General features: G+C 46.0%; 1 protein-coding gene across 1 annotated transcript; it reads right to left on the reverse strand.

Annotated features, from left to right (window-relative positions):
* Window positions 1-490: 490 nt before the first annotated feature.
* On the reverse strand, window positions 491-3,720 carry LOC108926888 (actin, cytoplasmic 2). Its single transcript, XM_018739872.2, has 6 exons — window positions 3,625-3,720; window positions 2,535-2,664; window positions 2,191-2,430; window positions 1,487-1,925; window positions 1,226-1,407; window positions 491-1,147 (listed from the first exon to the last, which is right to left on the reverse strand). Exons 2-6 carry the CDS (start codon window positions 2,655-2,657, stop codon window positions 1,004-1,006), a joined length of 1,128 nt encoding a protein of 375 aa, XP_018595388.1. The 5' UTR covers window positions 2,658-2,664; window positions 3,625-3,720; the 3' UTR covers window positions 491-1,003.
* Window positions 3,721-21,176: the final 17,456 nt, after the last annotated feature.

The raw sequence follows: 21,176 nt of genomic DNA on the forward strand, positions 1-21,176 counted from the left end.
CGATTTCCGTAAGGTTTACAAATCAAATTTATGGAACGCAGTCATTGTGGGCTAGAATGACTTGTGCTAGTGATGTCCAGAAGCTGGCGTTTATATCAGTGATTCTATGTTAAGGTACTTATGTGTTATTTACATTGTGGGTAGCCCTTCAAACTTTAATAGGAAACTACCCTTATACTTAAGAGTCCCATCCTGTAACATCCAGGACAGCAGTTTTGTTTGAACCACCTAGGCCACAGTACTCATAAGGGTGGTCAATTAATGTCACCCTTGTGGCACTCAGGTGATGGGTCATTTACTCATGTTGCTTGTGGGGGATGTTAACTCTTCTTCCCTTCAAGTCAGTTTGAACCCACCTTCCCCCCCCCCACTGTTGACCATTGCTATTATGTTAACACTGCACCTGCCCCAGTTACCACTTTAGTGTAAATTGGTTAGCCAGGAGGCTGCACTATGCTATTTCAGCACATAAAGACCCAAGAAACAGAAAGCACTTTTCAAACATGTGCACTTTATTGAATTTGTATTAGTCAGTGTACAAGTAGGCCCCACCATAAGTCTGGTACTGCCACTTCCCACAAAACAGCTTTGAACATATGCCCCAGGGGATGTAAACCTTTTTGAAAAGGTAAAGCTTCTTGCATAACAAAACAAACCAGACCAAGAATTTAAGGCTGAAAAGTACAAAACCAGACATTTTCGGTTACATTAATTTACATAAGCAATACAAAGTTTGTGCTCCCACTTGACAGGGCAGCCTTCATAGAGGCAAATAAGTTTGGAACAATGCATTTAACATTAAACATTTGGAATGACTAAAGAAATGTACATTAAGTCCTCAGATGCATTGTCAACCTTCGTGGATGCTTATTTGCCAAAACGCTGCTGTCACCCTCACCGTTCCAGTTTTTAAATCCTGAGTCAAGCGCCAAAAATAACAAAAGCCATGCCAATTTGTCGTTTCTGGTTTCTCTGCGCAGTTGGTGGAGTGGTAACAGTTCATTTAGAAACACTTGCGGTGAACAATGGAGGGTCCAGACTCATCGTACTCCTGCTTGCTGATCCACATCTGCTGGAAGGTGGACAGGGAGGCCAGGATAGAGCCTCCAATCCAGACAGAGTACTTGCGCTCAGGTGGGGCAATGATCTGAAAATGTAGAACAAGAGTTAATTGTACACATCCTTGAAATTGCACCATACCAAAAATAATTCTGACAATACCAACCTTAATTTTCATTGTGCTTGGAGCCAGAGCTGTGATCTCCTTCTGCATCCTGTCTGCAATGCCAGGGTACATGGTCGTACCACCAGACAGAACAGTGTTGGCATACAGGTCTTTACGGATATCGACATCACACTTCATGATTGAGTTGAAGGTAGTTTCATGGATACCGCAAGACTCCATACCTATGGAACAAAAAGCAGGTTAGCTTGTCTCATCAGTAAGCAGCATATTTTACATTCATTCATGACAGGAAATATTTACCCAGGAATGAGGGCTGGAACAGGGCCTCAGGGCATCTGAACCTCTCATTGCCAATGGTGATGACCTGCCCATCAGGCAGCTCATAGCTCTTCTCCAGGGAAGAGGAAGAGGCAGCAGTGCTCATCTCCTGCTCAAAATCAAGAGCAACGTAACACAGCTTTTCCTTGATGTCACGGACAATTTCCCTCTCGGCTGTGGTGGTGAAGCTGTAGCCTCTCTCGGTGAGAATCTTCATGAGGTAGTCAGTGAGGTCACGACCAGCCAAGTCCAGACGGAGGATGGCATGGGGCAAGGCATAACCTTCATAGATGGGCACCGTGTGGGTCACACCATCACCAGAGTCCATCACAATACCAGTGGTGCGACCAGAGGCATACAGGGACAGCACAGCCTGGATAGCAACATACATAGCTGGGGTGTTGAAGGTCTCAAACATGATCTGCAAGGGAAGAAAATGTTCATTAGAATATGAAAGGAAACACCATTGTTAGTGCATGCACACACACGTGTTATTCCAGCATCAGTGCAGAGCTGCCACAACATTCCTCAAAGTCAGAAACTGAAAGGAAAAGAAACCTGCAACTTCCAGAGAAAGGAGAAATCAGGTCTGAAGAGAATATTCCTGAAAAGAGTGTTGGAATAGAAGTGAGCCTTTAAAAGACAGAAGAATGAGATGCTGTAGTTTAACTAGTCATGAGACTAACCTGTGTCATCTTCTCCCTGTTGGCTTTGGGGTTGAGGGGAGCCTCAGTGAGGAGAACAGGGTGCTCCTCAGGGGCAACACGCAGCTCATTGTAGAAAGTATGATGCCAGATCTTCTCCATGTCATCCCAGTTGGTAACAATGCCATGCTCAATTGGGTATTTCAGGGTCAGAATACCCCTCTTGCTCTGAGCTTCATCACCAACATAGCTGTCTTTCTGTCCCATACCAACCATGACACCCTGAAAGAGACAAAGTGTTACTTTGTAAGCTTAATGTAGTTGAGCTGAACTAGAAGTGCATTAACACATTTGTCAAAGTGAAATTAAAGCTTAATTATTCATACCTGATGCCTTGGGCGACCAACAATGGATGGGAAGACAGCACGTGGCGCATCATCCCCAGCAAATCCAGCTTTGCACATGCCAGATCCGTTGTCAACAACCAGCGCAGCAATTTCGTCGTCCATTGTTGAACTAGAAACAATATTCGAGAGTGAGTCAGGTCGCGTCTGCCGCAGGTTTGATATACGCATCAGTGCCACCATGTGACCAACTAATTTCCTGAGTCCTGCTGTACTACAAAGTGCCGCTAGGTGGAGCTGGCGCCTAGAGGCTAGACAAAGGAAGTCCCTACACGTTCTCGCGCTATGACCATATAAGGTAATGGTTTGAGCGGCGTCGTGGCCCTTAGCCAGACATGGGACGCATCGCCAACGGACGAAGGCGACGGTACACACGGCCGCGGCCACTCCCTAAACCCATTAACACGTCTTTGCGCCACTTGGCACTTTAGGCAATGCCACTAAATTTGAGCGGTGGTTTCAGTTGCACTACTTGGGCAAATACGCACGAGTGCATCAATAACGTTACGTTTGGGTTCGTTAACTAGAGAAGTTGCAGCGCAACCATGATGGCATGAGGCGCCGGGCAGTTCAGGACTGGAAATGGCAACCGCCACCGCCTCGTCAGTGTTCTCGAAGGCCATGCATGCTCATATTGCTGTGAGTCAACTCTGACCAAAAAACACGACGTTTTATTCAACGCCGCAACTCATAAGACACGCGTTCGTATTCTTTGAGAGTGGGCGAACGGGCAAGCCGGCAAAAAAAAAAAAAAAAAAAAAATAAAAAAAAGCCATTTACATTAATCAAGGACGTTCCTAATGAATAGGAACACTTACAGATGCACAACTGCTGGTGACTCGCATAGCTACGACCTTCAGAAGTAGTATATAGTCTACTATATTCAATATTGAATAAAAAAAACATTTAGTTTTCTTTAAAATATCTTCAATGACCTTAAGATCTCAAACGCAGCACTGGGCGGACACCGCTCCTAGGCAGTAACGGTTTCAGATTAAGGAAAGAACTACAGTAATCTGATTAAAATAACATGCAATCGTAAATTTAGATTACCATTTTAATGCAGACTCACCGTAGGTTTAGGTGTTGCGGATGAAAAGAGGAGAACTAGAGAGCTGCTTTTTCCTGCACCGGCTGTGTAAGGAGAAGCTCACAGTGAAGCCGGTAGGTTCCCCGCCCGTCTTTTTATACCAGCTCCCCTGCCCGGCTCAAGCCATAAAAGGCAAACTTTGTGCACGCAGCACTCTGATTGGCTGGGGCGGTCACTCGGCCGCTATGTGTGAGTGTATGCGCGAGCGCAGTGCTGCACGGCGCAACCCGAGAAAGAGAGAAAAAGGGGGAAATAAAGAAACAGCGAACGCATACGTTTATGCTACAGTAGCGAAAAAGGGTTTGATGATTAGTAAAGAAGGAAAAAAAAAAAAACGTGCACTTAATGTACCGGTTTTTTGTGTCATTTATTTTTGCGAAGCAGCAGTGGGTGTTAGCTCTCGGGCTAGCCAAGTAGCCGGGCCCTTAGCCCGCGCTGCTCTTCTTGCTGTGTCAGTCAGTGTGTTGAACTTTCACGGTCAGTGTAACCTCAGCTTCCTCGCTACACGTGTGACCAGCACACGTTGTCTTCGTTCACTGTTAGGGTACCTATGACTATACGTTCCGCCACATATAGCGCCTTTCACCAGCACCCGAAGCAATGAGCTGTGGCAAGTTTCAAAGCAAGATGCGAGCAAGTTTGCGTTTAGTTTCCATGGTAACCAGGAGCTCCGCTGCTGTGGGGGTGACATCCCAGGCTGCGGCCTCCAGGCTTCCCGCTGCTCTCCCCCCTGCACCACGGCCAACGCACCCGGCAAAGACAAGTGTTGACCAACAACCCCGCCCAGTTCTTCATTTCGGAACAGTTTACCACTCTTCACACTGCTTTTACCATACAGACCAGGCATTTTCCTCTTTGGCTTTGGGATGCTGACAAATGATGGTGATGTACATGTGTATTTACAGCCTTTGTTGTGTGTGAGATGCTTTTTATTTCGATAGTTATTGCGTCCCAAAATACATTTGTGTCTTTACGTTGTCTTGGCACGTTTGCTGGCATGTAATTTTAGTTCTCATAAAGGTGTTGCGTGTTTTTTTACAAGTTAGCAACAGCTGATATGGCAACTTTTGAATAGGAAGGCGTGGCACGGTGAGATGGCGCAACACCTACCGGGTCCGATCCCTACTGTAACAATTCCGGCTCTACCCGAAGGTACAGTAACCGGGAGGCATCTGTCTTTGTAAACCCCAAATGTCTGAAATATATGCTGGTTTCTATATGTCTGTCACTTTGGGTTTCATCTGATTTCTCAGCTACAGGCCTATGGAACAGCTGCCTGCATGGTACTCCAGCTGAAATATTGTATATATTATATAGTCAGATATAACCTAGAAAGATGAGAAAAGCAGCACTGTGCAAATGCAGTTTTGAAATAAATGCATGTATCCATCATCAGTATCCATATGTGTAATACATTTATTCATTTAGCTGACACTTTTGTCCGAAGTGACTTATAACGTCAAGTTATTTACAATGATTTACCCATTTATACAGCTGGGTAATTTGACATTGTCTGAAACTGCTTGTCCCATATGGGGCTGCGGGGAGCTGGAGCCTAACCCAGTAACACAGGCTGTGAGGCTGAAGGGGGAGGTGACACACCCAGGATGGGACGCCAGTCCGTCGCAAGGCACCCCAAGGGGGACTCAAACCCCAGACCCACAGGAGAGCAGGACCCGGTCCAACCCACTGCACCACCGCGCCCCCTGCTGGGTAATTTTACTAGAGCAATTAAGGGTAAGTGAGGATCAAACCTGCAACCTTTACGTCCAAAAGGTACCAGCCATCCCTGCAGGGATATAGGGGTAAGGTGGGATATGTTGGCCCAGAGAGTACCCCAGAAGTATTCCAAAGCAGGGTATGCCAGGGATGTCTGACTACTGCAGACATTAATGCACACTCTGAAACTCACGCAGTATGGGCAATTCAGAGTCGCAGGTCCACACGAGACACGTGTTGGGACGATGGGAGGAATTTCATACAAACCTCACACAGAAAGAGTTTACAGAGAGCCGTGAGACACCAGCACTATAGCTGCACCGCTTGAAATGCATATAATGAAAAAAAATAAATGGGTCGATGTGCATTTTTGAGTTATGTTCATGCAGCTGTAATGCTGCCGTTTTTCCTTTTTGCATGCTAGTTTGCTCCACACTGCAGAGGCAAGATTTTGCCTTGACAGTGCCATACATGGGTAAGTTTCACCCCATTTCATACCATCCCATCTGACGGAATCACAGATAACCAAAGTCTGTGTCTTTTTAAAATAGTCTTATTGTTTAAAAATTACTTGTAAATTGCGTGACGTAGAAACTGAATTTTTACTGTGTGCATTGCTGCTGTGTTAGCCAAGAGAAGAGAGGTAATATAGGTAAGTCGTTCATTGACACAGTTTCTTTTAGCAATCGTCCAGTTGCACTTGCCCTCATTTTGCTAAGCTGCACTGGAAGTAAAAATAGAGATAGCTGTCATCAGGTTCCTGTATGTGATTATAGTTGTCTTGTTTCTTTGCAAGTTTTATTGTAAAACTGTTACTGACAGTGAGAGATACAGTAATTATTAATGGAATGGCAATTTATAAACAGTGCTGCCAAAAAGTTGATCTGTAAATATCACATTTACATTTACAGCAATATTTTTTAATGGCAAAAAGTCAATTTTTTGTATTTGTCATTTATAGGCATTAGGAATGTAAGAGAGAAACAGCAGGTAAATAAGATTTAGTTTGGTTTCGCCCACAGAGGTGATGTCATGAACCCCATCACCCCTCACTGGCTTAAAGTCTGGAGGTACAACACAAACTCGTCTAACATCAAAAGTGTTTCCCTGGAGAACCATCCATGATTCTTTATGACATCATCAGTCGTAGAATTTTTCACATCTGATATCACTGGTTGCTTAGTATTAAAGAATGTTTGGTCCGGCTTGCTTTGCGGATTCCTCTATGAGCTCTCTGGTTATTCCACCCATGTGACTTAGCTAAGTGCCTGGATAAGTTTCGTCTGGTCATTTCAAGAAGCTCTGAACCTAGTTCTTGAGCCTGCCTAGTTTAACATTCACAGTGTTGAAGTGTTTCAAGCCCTGCATCTGAGTCCAACGTCAACCCATATTTGTGTTTTTTTTGGACAGGTTCATGTGTTGCTTACTGATATTGGACCCATTTGTACAGCACCAGACAGCATAGTCTGTCTCACAGTGCCTGGGTGGTGCAAGAGGACAGGGGTTCAATCCATGCTCAGTCTGCGTGGAGTTCGTAGGTTGTCTGCGTAGGTTTCTTCCAGGTGCTCTGGTTTCCTCGAAAAGACGTGCTGTCCAGGTTCACCCATAGTGTGTGAGTGACAGAGAGAGTGTGCTCCACCGATGTATGGATGAGTGACCCACTGTAAGTCCCTGCAGTGAATAAGGTGTGTGGGCTGATAACACTACATAGAGTTCATTGGAAGTCACTTTGGAGAAAAGTGACTGCTAAAATAAATGTAGGTGGGGTTGGATTTCAACCAAAAACCTTTAACCACACTAAAATTCCATCTCCTTACCTGCTATGTTATGTTGCCTGCCTCCATTTATACAGTATATAGAGTAGTGTTAACACTTGCTTGCATGTAAAGAGATGGTCTCTTAGATGACCTCATGAAGAAAGTTTTAAACCTGTCACCAGTTCTGAGGTGTTTCGAAACCAAAAGCAAAACATTCTGGAACTGATCAGAAATTGTCAGGCTCAGGGTGTGAACAACTGTTCCATACCTCACATTCCACTCGACTCTGCACTCCAGTGAAAGGGTGTCTGTGCAAAACATAACTTAACCTTGGTATCAGTCCTCCAGCCACTGAAAACCCAGCAGGCTGTGTTCATGGTAAAATGTAATTTCAATGAAAAAATGAGTTTGGAGCATTTAGGACATTGTTATACACAAAACAAGCTCTGCCGCTGATACCATAAATGGAAAACAACAGATATCACATCACTCTGACAAAGTGGAATTCTATTGTATTAAACCACTTTAATGCACCGTTGTTACGGTAACATGAAGAAAGATCCACGGTTATCCTACTAATAGCTTCTTACTGTAGAACTACAGCAGAACTTGAAACAATATTGTGACAAGCTTCCTAGAGAATGGTACAGTCTTACTAATAGAAACTTTTATTCTTTTATGATCCATAATCATACCAACAGTGGATCGCAAAGGATTAAAATGCCATGGCATAACAGCTTGTAAAGTACTGGGGGGACCAAGATGTATGAACAATACGTCCTAGAGGAGTTATACACAGGCTGACTTGAACACTGCGGGAGTTTCGACTCCTCCCTTGTTACACCCATGTTTTAACACCTCTACACTTTTCAAATAGTTAATAGCTTATTATCATATTACTAGTTTTAAGTGTTCTGTAGTTACAGGCTTTTGTTATAGTTTTGTATTATTTTTGAGACTTATGTGTTACTGAATGACACCGAACAGGTCATTTTTGGATTTTCCAAAGATTAAGATTTTAGCACTTTTTTGTCTTCTTACCAGCCATCCGGGCACTTTATTGAAAATATTACATATTATTGAATATTTATTTTGTGAATTAGCGTCGATAATCAATATGTTTATGCCTTCGTTATAAATGCTGGGAAGGCTCGGCTTGGACCAAGCCATGCTATGACGGGCCCGAAACCACTGATTGTAACTGAAATGGCCCACTGATTATGAGCTGGTTGTAGCCAAAGACTGATCTGATAATAACATCTTCATGTGCACTCGGAGAGCTTGTTTTGCATTCCGCGGGACAAGCCTGCGTAGCGGATCCAGAAAACAAGGCAGTCGTACTGAGCCTCTCCACCAACTGCCTTTAAACTCGCACATGTAATGAACCAGCTGCACAAACTGCCCACCCTATTGTCGGACCCACATCTTCACTCCCAAACTGCGCAAAGCATCCTGTTTTAAAAGAACATATTCTTACATTTAACTGAAGCGGATTATCCTCACTGCAGCTTACAAAGATTCAGTCATTTACACAACTGGGTATTTTTTGTTGGCAATCTAGAATGGGTCCCTTGCTCAAGGGCCCAGTAACACTAGATGGGATTCAAACCTACGGCATTCAACACTGAAGGCCCTAGTATCTGCCCCAAAGCTTTTTTATCAAACAGTCCATCTCCAGCATTTCAGTGCTTCTATAAAATTTTAGAATTCTTGTTTTTGGTTTTATACTGTAACTTAAAAATATTTATATTATTCAGATCTTCAAAACCTTCAAGAATTCCCACCGAAATTCCCTGTAGCTATGGGTATGTCACGGTATGTAAGGGTACTTTCTGCTTGTGATTTTTTTTTTTTTTTTTACAAAATGGTACATAAAGTAAAAAAAGGAAGCAGGTGACATGCTGGTACATTGAATAGTGCTGACCCAAATCCAGCTCAGTATGTGTAGAGTTTGCATATGAGTTAGAGTTTTCCCCATGTCTGTGTGGGTTCAGGTGGACTGAACATTCTAGCATCCTGCAGTTGTGTGTGTGGCTATTGGAATTCTGTGATAGGTTCTGAACCACCTTGACCAGCGCAAGTGGTTGTCAAAAAGAAGTGAGTAAAATCCCTATGGTAAATTGGTGAATAACAGTTACCTGCTGTTGGGATCACTACTGTATGCAGCATGAGGTAGTAAGAATACAACCTTTAAAAATGACATGTTGCAGATGTGGGCCACACACAGGCAGGTCAGAAGGCAGGGCAGATGGTTCAGGTAAAGAAAAGGGCACAATCATCCATTTCTGTATCAGTCCATAAATGGACTTTGGTGAGTGAAATCTAGCATATCCATATCAGCAGTATACTAGGTTGTTGAGATACCCCCCTTCTTCATAAATCATTCATTTTATGATGCGCTGTACTGATGTCATAAATTTGTTATCCCTTGGCTGGTCAAAAGCAGTGGATCTTATATCAGGAAGCATAAAAGGCACTTAGAAGCTTTCAGACATAACATGTTAAGCACGTGGTTCCATGTTCGTGGCTTGGTCATGGGATGCTTGATTATATACTCATCTGTATGGGTCACTCTTTTCCATAATTATGACTATATGATCCAGTTTAAGGCCTACAGGCAGAAGCTCAAAGTAAAAGGAATCTGTTTTATCATGACAATAAGTGGTGCAGCGGTAAATTCTGGAGTTGAAGGTCGTGGGTTCTAATCTTTCTCGTGCTGGTGTGCTCATGAGCAAGGAACTTACCCTGAAGTGCTCCAGTAAAAGGTACCCATGTGTCTAAATGGGTGAATCACTGTAATCAGGGTAACGCATTAAGTTTGGTGAAAAATGCCAGCTAAATGACCAAATGTAAATCAGTTGTTGTTGTAACTTGCTTTCTAAGTGTTATCATGGACCCTTTCCTGAGTCTTCCTCCATCGCAGCAATAGCACTGCAAAGTGATAGGAAGCACTACTTCCTCTTTATAGCCGCATGCGGTGGCCTGCAGAAGGCCCTATGCCATATAAGGGCCTTTGGGATTTACAGTGTGCAGAAAGGCGCTGTTGACACACACACCTCTCGTATCATGTCGGACACAGCGTAGGCTTTGGGGCTGTCACCGCTGCCTTCTGATTTGTGTGCCTGTCAGCACCAGAGCTCCCGGCCAAGGTGCGGAAAGGGGCGGGGGGGCAACAGGCTGTTGTGCAGTTTATTGCTGGGTGGATCTACAGAGAATGCCCCCTTGAATGGTAGCAAAAGTAGCAATATACTGTATATGTCAGCTGCTAGTGCAGTAGTTAGAGCCGCTGCATTGGACCCAAAGGTCGTAGGTTTGAATCCCACCTCTAGCTGTAGGACCTTTGAGCAAGGTACTCACCCTAAAATTATTGTAGTAAAAAATTGCCCAGCTGTATAAATAGGTAAATCATTGTAAGTATCTTAACATTGTAAATTTCTTTAGAGAAAAGTATCAGCTAAATTAATAAACGTAGAGTAAATATTCTTAGTGAGTGAGTGTGACAGTATTACTTAATGTTCTGTGAATGAACTGAGAAAATAATAAGCAGGGTAATCACCATTTACATATACTGTAAAGTTATTGACTACATGTATTATTAATTTATTACCAGATTACATTACTTATTAATTTAGCTGATGCTTTGCTCCAAAGCAAAATTCCATTTAAATTCATTTACAGTCATTTGCCCATATATACACCTGGGTAACTTTTATTGTTTACCGTTTAATTTTTACAGGGCACTACGGGAATGAGAGATATAAACCTGGGTATTTGATTGCAAGGCAGTGGCTCTAACCTCTATTTTACTGGCAAGCAGGATAATTAATTACTAAGCACGCTAAGTGCTCTTTAAAGGCAAAAAAGTTGTTGAGGTTGTAAAGATTCTGTCAGTGCTTCCAGAATATGCTCTGGACCACCAGGGCCCTGCTTTAGGATAAGCAGTTACCAATAGTGAATAAGTGATTATATTACTCATACTTTGTCTATACATTTGAAGTTGTTAGTTCCCTTTGCAAATGTCATGATGTCAATTTAATCTGAACAGTTTGGATATTTTTTTTCCAGATATGTGAATAAGTTGCTAAAATTTTATCTGAAAATGTGTTCACATTCGGGGGGTGCGGTGGCGCAGTGGGTTGGACCACAGTCCTTCTTGCTGGTGGGTCTGGGGTTCGAGTCGCGCTTGGGGTGCCTTGTGACGGACTGGCGTCCTGTCCTGGGTGTGTCCCCTCCCCCTCTGGCCTTACGCCCTGTGTTACCGGGTTAGGCTCCGGTTCCCCGTGACCCCATATGGGACAAGCGGTTCTGAAAATGTGTGTGTGTGTGTGTTCACATTCTCTGATAAGGTGGAGGGTGTAAATCATGGTTGCTAGCATGTATTCAGTCTCGCAAATGTTCTACTGGAATAAAAGTAGTGCCTTTGCTCTTCAAAACACCTGCTGCCAACATGATCTGCAAAACACTGGAGTTTTGCCCGGCAGAGAAGAAATTCTCTATGACTGGTGAAAAATTACTTTGTAAAAGGTTACTTTGCGGATGAAGTCTGCCTTCAAATGAAGAGTGTATCCAGACCGGGAGAAGAGGATGGACCATCATGAAACCACTGAAGCCTTTTAACAGAAGGGAACAGGCAGAGCTCTTCAGCTGTCATCACATCACCACACATGCAACTCCATTTGTCAAGAACATAGTGCTGACCACATGTCCAGCTATTTCACACCCCCCCCCCACCCCACCACGCACACAAGTCTTGTGCTCCTTGCACTGCCTACCTTGTAATCTGGCACCGTTATGAGATCCAGCTTTGAGAGTTTCCCTTTGGACATTTGAAGCTGAAATAAGATGCTTTTAACAGGGGTTGATTTTGGAATTTGTAGGTCCTAGGCACTCCCACTCCGAAATATGGAGATGAATTACATTCATTGACATGATGCACTTTAAAGTACTATAACACTAAACCACACGATTGTTGGAGAAGCTGAAGACAGAAACGCTGATGAAGGCATCCTGCCAAAATGTACCCGTCACCTTGCAAGAAGTAAAACTGCTCCAGGAGCTCATGTTTGCCCTCCCACCTTTGGAATATACGTAAATATGATATTTCATAATTATTGTAAACTGTATTTTGAGTACCAAAGGCCTTGACTAGATTCTTACGCTAAGCTGAGCGTGTCTTTTTTTCCAGCATGCGTATGTTTTTGAAATTTGAAGTTAATTGTGAAGTTTATTTGCATTAGATTTCTGTGTCACAAATTTTTTTCCTCTTTTCCACATTTTTTCTGCTTCTTAATTTTTTTTCCTTCCTTCATAGGCCCTAATAGTTTTGACACTGTGCCAGCAGTGTCTAGCGGACAGTCTGCCACCAGCGTTGAATGTAATACTTGTCAACTGCTTTTTGCAGCACCCGCACCTTCCACCCAGTATTATTTTTCCACCATGTTTCTTTCTTTATTTTCTTGAGTCCTGGTTTCAATTTCTTTCTTTCATTCGCCCGCCCTCTACTGACTTCACCTTCTTCATTAAATATTTTCTCTGGCCTTTATTCCCCAGCCTTTGTCTCCTAATTGCCTTCCCAACTTGAACCTCAGCAATGACAGGTCTCTTCAGGCGGCCAGAAAACGAAAGCTGAGCCCGTCCGAATACACAGCGAGAGACTGATGGGGGGTGCATTTGCATATTTCACAGTTCAGATCACATTTGTATGGTGGCCACAAGCTTTGTATACATGTTGCGTGGCCTTTGTTCCTTGTTGATTTTATCCACCTCTTTTGCTTTAAAAGGAAGCCATGTTGCGGTACGCAACGGTGGTACACAACACGGTAAATGAGAGTGCACGGGCCTCAGCGGCACGAAGTACGAATAAAAAGTCCACAGGTCTGCTCACGGGGTGGCGCTTGCATAAGAGATTGGAAAAAGCCTTTCTCGGTTTTGGTGTGAGTCAGGGAAGCAGAGCCGCGGGGCGTAATCGTCTCAGAACCAGCATGACAGGAGGTGGCAGTGCCAACGACAGCCCTAAAGGGAGTGCTGTGGCAATCCCGCTAATTACGAGTCCGCTATGGAAGCAGACCTTAAAAAGCAAACAAAGCTCTTCATAGGCCTTTCGCGGTACCTCGCTACCTTGAGCAGCTCAAACGCACCATTGCCGGCCTTCTGCCGACGAGCGAATGAGCGTTGCGAGCGGTTACGTTTACTTTTAATTGTTTAGCACAGGCTTTCCTCGATTTACGATGATTGTGAACTAGCATTTAGCGTGTAACGTTCAGCATCGAGCGTTTGGCATCGAGCATTTAGCGTTTAGCATTTAGCTGACCCCTTCGTCCAAGGTGGTGTCAATGCCGGATTCACTGAAGTCCGTTTGGTCATTAACCCATTTATACAGCGCAGTAACGTGACGCACACTTAGATACACACACGCACGCTACAAGCATGTTCTCCTTAAAGGTGTAATAATCTTTTGAGGTAAAACAAGACGCGCACCGTAGCTTCGTTGGTTATACGCCATTTATAGTCTTATTAACTGTGCCAGCATTTCAGGAAATGGCAGACAAGTGCACACTTTGACCCCTGGGGGACTGTTCAGATTGCTGGATGATCTTCCTTCCACTTCCTTCTTACCAGCTGAACTCACAGCGAACATTGCAGTAACAGCTTACCACAAACAAATGCATTTTCCTACTGGCCAAATAAGGGCATTTTCAGCGAGGCCTAGGCCTTCGAACAGGAACCGCATTTCTTACGGCTGACATAGGAAGTTGTACAGAGATATTTTAGCCCTGGGGGAAAGAAGAAGCCAAAATAGGTACGCACGGTGTCATTATATGCGTTTGCTCCGTCTCATATCTGCTTATGACTGCGGCACCTCTATCGGCTACGTGGTGATCAAGTATTTTCACCAGCTAATTGATAGGAAAACAGTTTAAAGTCAGTAAATTGGGAGTTCAAAACATCGTTTTAATTATGATTTTCAATCGGAATTTAATAACACAGGCATATATATATATGCATATCAAAAATCTACATTTGTTTATAAAATTGAAAGTGTAAGTGGGCATGAAGTGTTCCATTCTTACTGCAGCAAGGACCTTAATCTAGGCCAAAATCTCTGCATCCGTCACAAACTCATATTACGGGCATCTTAGTTTAGGAATTAAAGCCGGACCCCACACAAAACCTGTTTTTGTAGGGAGTGAGATTAATAAACAATGCTGCTGCACACTTCTCAAGTGCTGACCGGGTGAGCCACGTCAACGCGCGTGCGGCCCGGTACCGACGGACACCCTACCTCTTGGACTTGCACCATGCGGTGCAAGTCCAAGAGGTGGGGTCTCCGTCGGTGACCCAGCATGGTTTCGTTTGCTTGATTTACGTTTGCTGGAACAGTCGATAGCGTAGTGGTTAGCGCTACTGCGTCTAGATCCAAAAGTTGCAGGTTTGATCTCCACCTCCAGCTATGGTACCCTTGAGCAAGGTACTTACCGTAAAAATCGCTTTAGTAAAATTACCCAGCTGTGCAAATGTTTGTAACTCTAATAATAATTGTAACCTTAACATGGTAAGTTGCTTTGTAGAAAAGCGTCAGCTAAATGTAAATTTCGTTAATCGACGCCTTTCTCCAAATGGCAACGTTGACACGCGATGCCAGGGATGCACTGCGTTTCTTGCTCGAGGCTTCCTCAGCCCGTGTGCTGATCATTGTGTAACTCTACGGGTCGACTGTTCGACACCCGTGTATTCTGTGCCAGGCTGAGAACTTGAGAGGGTGCAGTTTCCTTTCTGGGCAGCAGGGACGAACATCACAGCCGGGGAAGAGCGCCGCTTCGTGTTCCGAACGACGGCGAACGGCGTTTGATGGAGAAATCGCATCTCAGATGTTGCGCTTCCTCCCCGTCTGGCGCTCTAGTAGGTCATACTGCAAGTAGATCTTCCAAACTATTTCAATAATAGATGCTTTCATCTGCTTTATATTCATATCCACAAGTTCGGGCCGAGTTTCTGCCGCCTTAATGGCCTGAGGTCTGTAGTTTTCCTGCGCTGTTTGCTGCGGTTGCCTCGCCCACGAGCTTAGCGGCCCCCACCATAAATGGAAATCTATCGGACTGTCACTTGCTAACAATGTGAAGAATGCAAGGGCCCGGTGTCACATGGGACCTTCTCAAGGAAATCAGATTTAAAGTGTTGGGACGGATAAATGAAATGAAAAGTACAGCGAAGGAAAACGTTCGCTTCCGCCTCACCGCGAGAGATGCGAGTGGCCTCGGCGGGCCTCCTCCTCCTCCTCCTCCTCCTCCCACAGCCCTTTCTCTCTCGCTCTTTTCTTATTCCTTTATGCACTGAATATGGGGGCGGAGCGACCGGCGGGGGCCTTTAATGCTGTGAGCGCCTGTGGTTTGTAAGCGCCTCCGTGCTGAAGAAATACCTTATGCAGAGCATCTGATCGTTTCGTGGGTTCATAAACACGTGCGTGAGCGCGGTCAAAAAGTATCCGCAATATCGTCTATTCGTTACGATGCAGATTTTTGGCAGAAACATTTTGACTCAATTTTGCGCGTGCATGCGCGTGTCTCGCGTGTAAATCCACTGCGGCAACGAAAGGAGTGCGTCGCCATGCATTACGCCTTCTTCGTTGCGTTGTCGTAGCGATGTCAAGTATCAGCTCTGTACGCACCGTATTGCGAAACTCGTACAGGAACCGAGAGTATGAACCGGTGCAGTTAAACTTTAACTGCCGAAAAGACTCCCAGAAATAAATGTGTCAGACTGTTGGTCTTTGTTTTTTTTGTTGCCTTGTCACACTGAATGTTTCTCGCTCGCACAAACGCACACACACACACACCCAGACACACAGAAACACACATCACTGGGATTACTTAACTCTTTGACAGAGGTCCCCTTTCCCACACACACACACACTGTCCCTCCTAGGCTCCTGGTGTCCTCCATGCAAAGTTGGGATGACCAACCTATCCTTAGAAGCAGACCTACAGGGTGGAGCTCTGCTTCGCATCTCTCGCTGTCTCCATATATGGGAAAAGGCAGCAGGTACCGACTGCCAAACTTAGTCATCGGTGCCCACAGTCCACTCAGTGCTCCGTCAGCATCTCGTTTCCTTTCGTTTTAGGGGAGTGTTTCTGTGCGCGCCGTCACGAGGCGACACGGCGGCACAGCTGAGAGGTTAACCGTTTACCCTCTGTTGTTTACGCTGGGACAGGCAGTTGGGTCGGAGCCCGGTGAGCTCTTACCCCAGGGCGAGCACCTCGGCCCAGCTCTTTGGAAACAGACGACAGCCTGGGGTTCATTTGCCATCTGCGCAACGGGAGCACGGGAGCTGTCGGAGCGCGACCGCGCCGGTCGGGCGTGACATCGCAGCCTGGCCACGCTCTGCGCCGCGCGCGTGTCCGTGGCCAGGAATCCGCTGCCCTGGGAAGATGATCCTTCGCACCGGGGGGACGCTCGCTCGGTTTCAGCAGCGATGAGCGAGGCGCTTGTCCGCACTTGTTTCCGTTCCTCCGGAATGTTAATTGACCCGTTCCATCGCCGCACGCCGGAGCGGGAGCGCGCGTGCACGCGTGACGCACGCCTGGGACCGTGCTTAGCGGATCGTTCACGTTCTCGGGCTGACGCTGCTCGCTGAAAAAGGCACGACTGCAATTTGAAAACGAGCGTCTAGCACGATGAATGAACATAAGAGAGGCCGGCTCTCGTAACATCTGAGAGTCGCCTTAATTAGCATAAAGTTGCATAACTGCTGTAATTACTTCACTCAAGGCCAAGAGCAGAAGCTTCTCAAAATGGGGAAAAAAAAAAGGGGAACGAATGGGAGGAGTTCAACAAAATATCTGCCTTTCGTAAACCCCAAAATGACAATGGTTCTGTATTGGTGTTATTCGTTTGAGTTTTTTTTTTTTTTTTTTTTTTTTTAAAAAATAAGCAAACTGAAAGCAGACTCTGCTCCTTTAAAGCACTCCGGCACGCAGTTCCGCTTCAGAGCATTTCCTCTTTTCTAGCGTTCATCGAGAATATTATTTTTTTTACACAATCGAAACATCCTGCCCGGCCCTTTGTGACAATTGCGCCGCGAGGAAGGTTTTGTCAAGTTTGCCATTTTATTACTAAGGGTGTTATTAAGCCCGAAAGCAACTTTATTTGCCCTGGACTTCGTTCCAGGATAACAGGCTCTCAATATGATTTTGGATATGCCTTCTTATTTTCTTACTCATAGCCCCCGCCACACATTGCATCACTTTGGGTGTCATAAAGAAGAACAGGGCCAAAAGTGATTTCCCAGCGGTCACGGTGACTCCTCCTCGCCCCCCGAAGACGCAGTAAAGAAATGGTATTTTTGATAACGGTGTGAAATAGAAACGCCCACTCCCCCCCCCCAGGTGTGTACCCTTTGTCCTCCTGCCATTTACCCACCCGACCACACACACACACACATTTTCAGAACCGCTTGTCCCTCACGGGGTCACGGGAAACCGGAGCCTACCCGGCAACACAGGGCGTAAGGCCGGAGGGGGAAGGGGACACACCCAGGACGGGACGCCAGTCCGTCGCAAGGCACCCCAAGCGGGACTCGAACCCCAGACCCACTGGACAGCAGGACTGCGGTCCAACCCACTGCGCCACCGCATCCCCTCCCCACCCGACCACTGCTGGTTAATTATTTTCTCATTCCAACACAGATTGCAGGGCCCTTAAGGGAAACCGGGGACTGGTTTCACACACACACACACACACCGCAACATGTGTCAAAGTGTTTTTTTTTTTTTTATTATTATTTTTTTTAATGAAACTTGTCACTCTTTCATATTCCCCACTTAGAATGAATTGGTCATTTATCATTTGTGCTGAGGTCACGACATCCGCATCGGCGACACGCGGAGGTAAATGCGTACGGGCGCGATCTTTACATCGCGCCGTTTCCATCTGTGACGTCCCGTCGTTTTTTAAGTATTTATTTAATTAGCTGATGCTTTTCCGTAATGAAATTTACAACGTTAAGCTATTTATAGCAACTTACAAATTTATACAGCGGGGTATGTTGTTTTTACTAGGGCAGTTTAGGGTAAGTACCTTGCTCACCGGTACTGCAGCAGTAGGTGGGATTCGAACCTGCGACCTTGGCAGCAAAAAGCAGCAGCTCTAGCAGCTCCGCTGCCCCTGAGAGAAAAGGCACAGAGTGCAGCGGCGCAGCGGATCCGCCGTCATTTTTGGGACAAACGCAGAGGGGGAACATCCTGCAGATCTGTGTCCATCATGCCCTAAAAAGGCAATCCAGGCTCCTGGTGCGAACCATGGGAGGAGTGCCCCCCCCCCCCCCCAGGTGTTTCTGCAGGTAACCACCAAGGTGCCGATAAACAAACCCGGGGAAATGCACAGAGCCAGTCGGCACCATCATGCCCAAATAGAGCAGGTGAAGCCCGACCCCGGGAGACGGCCGGCGTGCGGCATGACGTGAGCTCCAGGTGAGCCCATACCTCAGCGCTCAGCTGTTGTCTAAATAAGGTGAGGCTGAAGGTCTCTACTTAATCTGCAATCCAAGGAATGTCAATGTGTCAGAGCATGAGTTTCACCGGGAACCCCCCCCCCTCCTTCCCCCACTGCCTACAAGGCATGTCGGCGATAAGAGAGACACACTAACTAGTTGCCTGGGCTCCGAACACACCCAGTTCAGGAGTCACGGTGAGAAAGCCGACGGCCCTTCGGTTCGACATAAGGGCTGTTGCACAACCACCTCCAGCCCTAGCAAAGAGACCCGATCAGCTCATTCGAGACATATAAGGCTTCCTTCTCTATTCTCATCGCCGACCGTGACAACCTGAGCGACTCTTCGCTTCCTGCCGCTGAATTACCGCACTCAAAAAAAGCCTGCATGGGAAGGCTCGGGTGAGAACGGCAGCGCCGACCGGAGACCAAATAGGCCATTTGCGCGAAGTCGTTACAGGAGAAGCGCCGAGCAGCCGAAGCGGAACCGTTCGAAGGCCTGGGTGGAAGATTTAATTCCCCTTTCTCGGACGCAAAAAAAGACCGTCGAGAAGTCGAGAGGTTTCTCTCTGTGGCATGGGGGGCCGTTGCGAGGAAGTGACTTCGCAAAGCAGCAGCACGGCGGGGCACTCCCGAACGCGCCGTTCTGGGCGGACGGGTCTGCTCCGTTCGAAGGGCTGCCGGTTAACGGAAGAATAACGGCGCGCGTCGGCACGGTCCCTCGACCAGTTTCGAGTAAGGATGGCGAGACCGACGGAGAAACGGACCACGAGTGTCCGTTCCGCAGAGCGCCGAACGTTCTGTGAAGCCTGACAATGGCGGTTGCCGTAGTAACAGGTTCAGTCATAACTCACGTGTAGAAGGCATGTTTCGTGCATTGACGGCGGAGTTTATTCCCCTGACGCCCCTGCCCCCCACCCCTGGTCTTGAGCTTCAAGAAATTTCTACACGCATCACACAATCGAGACAGGGTAGGTAGAGGACATCTCAGCAATGTTTGACCCAACAATTGCGCAGCTACTCCTGTAACGCAACGTAACATAAATGTTTATAGGTACATATATATGTATATATATATTAATGTTTACATATATATAAAATATTTATACATATTAATGTTTATATATATTTTATATATATGTATACTGTACATATATATATATACATACAGTACTATGCAAAGGTTTTAGGCACTTGGGAAAAAAAGCTGTAAAGTGAAAATGCTTCCAAAAATGATGCTCTTAATTAATAAACTTCCTACAAAGCTCAGTAAGCACCCATCATCGACAACCACTTACCCCAGGCGGAGTTGCAACAAGCTTGGCTGGGTCCTGCTCTCCGGTGGGTCTGGGGTTCGAGTCCCGCTTGGGGTGCCTTGTGATGGACCGGCGTCCCTCCCACGGTGTGTCCCCTCCTCCTCCAGCTTTGCCCCCTGCGTTGTCAGGTTAGGCTCCGGCTTGCTAGTAGTTTCAGACTGTGTGTGTGTGTGTGTGTGTGTGTGTGTGTGTGTGTGTGTACTTTCTTTCTTTAACAACATACAAAACACTTACTGTAATACTGTAACTTTTTGCAAAAGGAATGCTTGGAAATCTAAAATATGCTCTTTCTCATTGACGCTACTGCAGAAGACATTAACTTGTGAAAAAACTGTCTAAAACAAATATTTTTGTGAAACATCTAAGTGCCCAAGACTTCTGCACAGTAGTGTACATATACTTTTTTTAAAAACTAGGAAGACAGCGCGAATAGTCCGAGAAAGTTTTATGCCGCTACTCTTGCGATGAACATCGTATTTTCGTCCGAGACGTACGTCGCTTTGGAGAAAAGCATCTGCTGAATGAATACACGTAAAACGCACGCAAAGCACGGCGAGGGAGCCGCAGCGACTATTTGCACATATTTAACAGATGCTTTTCTCCAAAGCGGCGAACATCTCGCGCAAAAATACAGCGTCGTCAGCAGAAGGAGCGATTTGGATGCAGACATGTGACGCTAGGAAAACATGCTGGAGAGATGTGAGAAAGTGCTCTTCCTGTCTTTCCAGTCTCATTTCGAAAACATGACATCTGGAAATTGGCTCTCGGCCTGGAAGTCAAAGCCAGAAGAAAGTATTCCAGGAAACCAAAACTTCGCTCGCTCCATTAATCCGACGCTTTTCTCCAAAGCAACTCCAGAATTATTTACCCGCAGCTGGGTGGTTTTACTGGAGTAATTGAGGGAAAGTACCTTGCTCAAGAGGGGGTGCGGTGGTGCAGCTGTGCAGTGGGTTGGTCTTGGTCCTGCTCTTTGGTGGGTTTGGGATTCGAGCCCCGCTTAGGGTGCCTTGTGATGGACCGGCGTCCCGTCCTGGGCGTGTCCCCTCCCCCTCCGGTCTTACACCCCGTGTGCCGGGTTAGGCTCCGGTTCCCCGTGTCCCGCATGGGGTGAGTGGTTCGGACGGACGGACCTTGCTCAGGGGTGCTATGGCTGGAGGAGGGATTTAAACCTGTGACCTTTAGGTGCCAAGGCAGCAGTCGTCCCAAAATGACTGGCATTTCAAAATTGTTTAGCGAGATTCTTTAGATATACCAAAGC

This window comes from Scleropages formosus, chromosome 20 (genome assembly GCF_900964775.1).
Source record: "Scleropages formosus chromosome 20, fSclFor1.1, whole genome shotgun sequence".
Lineage (NCBI taxonomy): Eukaryota > Metazoa > Chordata > Actinopteri > Osteoglossiformes > Osteoglossidae > Scleropages > Scleropages formosus.